At 46.8% G+C, this 6,000-nt stretch overlaps 1 protein-coding gene across 2 annotated transcripts in view; it reads right to left on the bottom strand.

Annotated features, from left to right (window-relative positions):
- Nucleotides 1-264: 264 nt before the first annotated feature.
- Rph (Rabphilin) overlaps nucleotides 265-6,000 on the bottom strand; it is a 134,903-nt gene continuing 129,167 nt past the window's right edge. For both annotated transcript variants that reach the window (XM_077677770.1, XM_077677771.1), the window contains exons 17-18: nucleotides 3,795-3,894; nucleotides 265-3,284 (exon numbers count right to left, since the gene is read on the bottom strand). In XM_077677770.1, the coding sequence (XP_077533896.1) occupies nucleotides 3,160-3,284; nucleotides 3,795-3,894 (225 nt within the window). In that variant the 3' untranslated portion in view covers nucleotides 265-3,159. The remainder of the gene's footprint in view (nucleotides 3,285-3,794; nucleotides 3,895-6,000) is intronic.

Here is a 6,000-nt window from a genome sequence, read left to right as displayed (position 1 = left end):
CAAGAGAGGAGGGTAAGATCGGGAGGAGTGGTAGGGGAGAGAGAGAATGTAGAGCGACGTTGCATGAGTGGCAACTGACTATTGTGTTTTGAAACATCCGCAACAAAGCGAGCCAATACCCGGCTAATTTTTCCTTAGATGGGGTGAGTATACTTTTGCCTGCAGGAAGCCGCAAAAATAACCGTAATTTCTTAAGACGTGTTGAAGCACGTAGAAACTTCTGAGCCTTTTCATTTACCCTTTCGACGTCATTTAACACCTCGACAGACATTGTTTATTCATTCCATAACACTACAACATTTCAATACATGGCAGTACACACAAATAGTAGTCATCAGCCGATAAAACAGGCTATCTTTGGCACGCTTTGCTCCTTCCAGGTGTAGACGGTTTTATGCAAGGTGGGTGTATAGAGGTTTATACAAAGTTGTCACATGGGATACAGCCGGAGTAGAGTAAGCAGTGTACGGATTATCTTGCGACTTCGCAGTAAGTTCACGTTCGGGCAACAAGCAGAAAACACTTCGATAAACCCTCTCTCGCTTCGCGTAAGAACATACTCGTCGCGACACATACACTGTAAATAAGCTAACTTGAAGCTAAACTTTGTATAACCAACGTCTTACACGGCATGTATAAACACCCCTCACTTTTAAAAACCAGAGATTGTCATAGTTACACTTTTGCCCCCTGTCTCAGGCATACTGCTGTGAAACTTTGATAGGGGTAGGAATTGTAAGACTCTAGCATAAAATCGTGCACTAAATTACTCCAACAGGAACATCATTCCTGTTGCGTTATCCGAATGAAGATTAGAAGTGGTCCACAAGTATGCAAAATAAATCTCTTTACCCTAAAAAGAAAACATGCCAAATTACTGTGACGCGGATTTTGTTCATGTTGGATTTATTTTTGTAAGATTTGATTAAATCACTCTTTTACGAGAAAAAGCTTAAAAGCCCGTTTACAACATTCAGCACGCGCGGGTCATTCACGCATCATTTAGATGGCTGAATCACGTGAAGAAAAGAATGCACTTGGCTTACAAACAGTGAAATGCTGGTCGCTGGTTGACTTTGGTCACCCGGCTTGCGTCGTAGCGTAAACGAACTGCTTGCATGCAAGTCCATCGACGGACAAAATGCCTAAAAACCGAGGGCCGCTAATGCGAGCCCATAGTCTGTCAGAAAACCTGCAATAGGACTTTGTAGACACTGACACAGTGGAGCAGCACAAGCATTCGTGATTGTTGCAGTGAATAGAGTTTACCCGGCAAAGTGTGGAGAACAGCGGCATAGACGCTGAGACTGGCATTGACCTGTTTGCAGCTGTGCGCAGTGATATGTTCGCGCGGAAACTGCGTCGTGAGCAAAGGCGCGGCTGTGTGTATGCTTACGTCGCCCCTTTCTACCTGAGCTTGGCCAAAAGACATAGCTTGTCACACCAAAACTTCGTTACAGCCGCCGGACTTCTTGTACAAATCAAGCTTCTTCGTCGAAGAGAACTGTTTCGCTAGCTTGGTGAGGCTCAAGCGAAAAGGGACCTGTAGACGAATAATACCTGCATGAAAAGTACCCGTACCATGAAGGTGCATCGCAAACAAAACCATTTCACTAACTTGCCAGGCTGCAAGCAAAGTAAGGTTGCCGAAATTAAATGTCATGATGTCGGTATAAGTTTTATAAAAACTTGAACCCCCGATACAAAAATAGTCATTTACTGACCAAGCCAGCTGGTCCCACGGGGGTCAGTTTTGGTGGCTCAAGGTTTTCCCTAGGCGCGGTGTCAATTTAGCAAAACACTTACCAGGGAAGAACAGATAATTAGAATTTGACTAAAAAGACTTTTAAAGCTACAGGTAACTGCAATACGCCTCAAAACTGAATACAAGCCTGTCGAAGTCTCGATCCCGAGTAAAATAAATTGTCTTTCAAATAAGGCTTCCAGTCGGGGGCACAATGCTGACGTAAAATACCCCATCAAGTCAAAGACTATTATAGCAGAACTTTGAGTCTACGAACTATTTTGGTTTACGTGTTGGTTTTGCCGGTAAGACGGCGTCGGTAGCACAAGCTGGCAGAAAAATTCTAAACTAACAACTTTTGTGTGTGCCGTAAGTTTCACACAGCACTGACACAGAGAACACAATCTTAAAGTTGAAATGCATTTTTTCCCTGGAGAAATACAATAAAATATTTTCTGCTGGCTGCTATCTCTTAGGTGCCTCGGCTATGCTTCCCTCTTGAGACCCTGCGAGCTCACCTGCGAACAGAGCGGAAGCTGCAGTACTTGAGACGAAGTTGTGACTACTCGATGTGCATCTATGATGTGCTCCACAGGGCAAGTAGTGCATGCGAAACGACCACACGGCATATGGAATGAGTAGACAGTCAAACGTTCCTGCATTTTTTCAAATACCTGACTGCAGTAAATGTCGCCCCAGGGTTTGCATTCAGCATGAAGTCAAACGATTCCTCTGAGCGAATGCCCAGAGATAATCGTAGTGTGGATATTTTATTGATGCAGTTGTTTGGTAAGCATAGGGAAACTATAAATCACATATCCCACTCATTACTAGGGAGGGTAGAACTGAATCACTGTAGGTTAACTAAACTTTCTGCCCACAACACTGCGGTATCCGTGGACTGTCTTTTGCATAGCAAATGGTAAGTTCACACAACTACTTGACTGGAAACAGATACAAGCCACGAGGTATAAGAATATCTAGTGGTGTATATTCTCCATGCAACAACAAAAAAACACCCTTTCTTGCACAAGGGTGTTATTCGATTACTCTAAACACTTCTTCCCGTTACCAAACGTTAGCGAAACTGTGCATGCCAGTTAACAATCTTCAACATGTTGACCAAGCGAAGCTGTCCAGAAAAGTAATGGCACCAGTCTTTTTTTTTTACAGGCTGTGTAGCTGCCACCATAACTACATGTACTCCCAGCAGACACTTGTAACCAGAGAAAAGAGCCGAAAGAAGCAAGGGAGGTGCGGTAATTTTTGTGATGAGCTTCGTCGTTAGGGGCCATAAGCTGTGTTTCCTTGACATTTCCAAAGGTCAGCTTGGGTCAGTGCCCGTGGGTGGGCCACACAAAGGAGCAGGCGAGCTTCCGCAGGGCGTAGAGGCAATAGTCGGGCTTCTGCGCGCGTCAAGGCACCAGCGGCACGTCGACCAAAGGGTGCCAGCGCTCGAAGCGCTGGTCGGGAAAGCGCACCACGTCCGTCCAGTGCTGCAGCTGGTCCCGCTTGCAGTGCAGACCCAGCTCGATTCCTCCTGCGGCAGGTGATGCGCGCAGAATAAAGTGGGTATGGGACGGGATTGGCTGCACGCGTGTTCAGCCGATCCTCAATGAAAGATCTAGTGGAAAATTCAGCTGAAATATCTCAGAAATCAAAACAGATTCTTTAATGTGCATGGCACGAACAGGCCTCCTTGTGAGCAGTGGTGAGTACGTCGAGAAATACGAGAGGTAAGGAGAAACTATCAGCGTATCAATCCCCCTATATCAAAGACCCCACCAGTTCCAAAGGCAGAGAACGGGATGCACGCATGAACTGGGGCATCCTCCGATACGCGGAAACCAGCGTCATCTGGTGTGAGATAAAACCAAGCGGCGCATCCGGCAAGGTTGCAACAGCAGCAGCCACCGGAACACCCGGAGTAGAGCAAAAATTTCGCACTAAAGACCATTCGCGCTGTGCAAAGGGTAAGCGTCGCTCCTCTGTTTCCGTGGGGCCTTGTGTGGTCTGTCGACTCACGTCCAGACTTTTCTGCTTTGCTCACCCAAGTATTCGTCCGGCTTTCCGCTGTCCTTATCCCAGGCCGTAATTTGAAGAAAGTGTTTGGCCAGGTCTCCACTCGGCTGCAGTGCCAGGGCGAGCTCCTGCAATTGGCGGGAAAAGAACGAAGTGTTAGACCGGTCACACCTTCTTGCTTTGTAAATGCATATCTGCTCCACCCGGAGAGAGACACTAGAGGTGTTGCAACTGTTTCTCCCGTCCTTCCTTGGACCCAAACTTTTCTGCTCCTCTCTGGGTTCACAGAATCAAGTACTTCGGGGTAACAGAGTCGGATTTGGCCGGAGCTGGCTCCCAATGCGTGAAAGTATTTGTAATGTTGGGCGCCGAAGGCCATATCGGAGCACAGCAAACGTGTTAGCTTTGACTGATCCTCCCTTGTCGGTGCGGGCCAGACTTGTTGATCACAGCAGCAGCAACAGCACAGCTTCATCATACTATTCTTATTATGGTCGGAATCATCATAATCATCACCGGCAGTTATGTGAGGGCACCATTGACGGGCGGCGCTTGTGGAGATGAATAGTACAACCACGGGCCTTTTCACTACGTGACAAGCAAAGATTTCGGCTTGGATAAAACTCTTTAAAGGGATGAACCATTGGTGCGCGCTTGAATGGCAGCTAACGTGACAGAGCGTAAAAGAAACAACGCAAGGATAAATATTTTCAAGTTTTCTCGAGAGAAAACGGCTGAACGGAAGTGCCTGTGAAACAAAAGCGTTTGAATTAAAGGGGGGGGGGAGGGGGGGTTTGTTGCAGAGCTACTGTACGTAGGCGACGACACCTTGCGTAGAAAACTAGGCACTATCGTTCATCTGAAAGTAACGATAGTGGGCAGTTTTCTACGCAAGGTGTGGCCGTAGCAAAAGCGATACGAGGGTCACAAAAAAGCGGTAATGCACGCCCAAAGGCAGGACAACATTTGAGGTTTCCCAAAGACTGTCGTGGAGCCTTGCATTGTGCAATCAGGCTCAGATGTGCGGACCCGGTATTTGGCATGGCGATGACACGAATATTTCTCCCAGTTCAGATGGCATGTTGCACAAGGATGTCATCAGTGTTTGCCAGGGAATTATAAACTGTGGATGCACACGCGCATGGCAATCACCATATTGCACTCGGGGCAAAGTGGCAAAATAGCCCTGTTACTTCCAAAATCCCAGCACCTATACGAGCGCCATGCTATAATGCAGGGGATGTAAGAGTTGTTTGTCATGTTTTCTTAGCCCATGCGGCAGCTTTAGTCTGCGAGTGGGGATAATCGTGTGCCCCTGCGTGAACTGCCGTGTTGCGTACAACGCTGCAATCTTCAGCCAACAGACAGCGTATCCTGACGGATGGGATTGCAAACCCAGAAAGGGACACGCTGTGGGCAGCTGAAACTGTATTTTTGGTTTTCATGTGGCGTGCGAAGCCAGGTGTGCTGGATGCCGCTGCAGATTGCCCTAAGGACTGCCCTAAGGACTGCCCTAAATTTAGTTATAAGTGTTGCTGCACAGGAGACTGGTTAAAAGCAACATTCTGCGCTGGAAGTTTAGAAGCCGTAATGTTGTGGCAGCTTGTGGCGGCGGCACCAATGGTGCGATAATAGAATCCACATCCTTATCGCGATTGCCAACAAATGAAATTGCTGCCAATGTTTTGTACTCGTGTTATAAGTATTGGTAACTGAACCAGGGACATGTGTTTCCCACTTAATCTCAAGACTGTAGGTGCAACTCTTCCTAATGAATTAATACATGCAGAACTATAAAATACTGATGAAGTAGAGGCTGCTGCACTTTGAACTTGCACTCTAATCTGCTTACTCGGGAACAACGCTGCAGACGCTGAAGGACTGCCTTAAATTTAGTTATAACTGTTCCTGTGCAAGAGACTGGCCAGAGTGCAACCCCAGAAGTTCACCGCAAATCGCGATAGTGGGTTCGTTCGTTTGTTTCAATGCGCGAAGGGCACAAGCCGCATGTATCGCTTAATAAATTACATTATAAAGGTGCTCCTGGAGAAGGCAATTTCAAATCAAAGTATATTAATCTACATGTACTTTAGCACTAAGATTTCGTTTCCAGATAACAATTAGGGCAGGAAATCTGAGGCAAGACAAGCCTTCGGAGACCGCACCATGGAACCTAAAAAGTGCTTCCGAAGCATGGACTACGTGAATTCATGCTGACTTCACGTCAGCATGTG

Source organism: Haemaphysalis longicornis, unplaced genomic scaffold (genome assembly GCF_048455015.1).
Source record: "Haemaphysalis longicornis isolate Haplotype H1 unplaced genomic scaffold, Haemaphysalis longicornis Haplotype H1 scaffold_7, whole genome shotgun sequence".
Taxonomy (NCBI): Eukaryota; Metazoa; Arthropoda; class Arachnida; order Ixodida; family Ixodidae; genus Haemaphysalis; species Haemaphysalis longicornis.
Note: the sequence above shows the minus strand (reverse complement) of the source record. Positions and strands in the feature narration are given on the sequence as shown.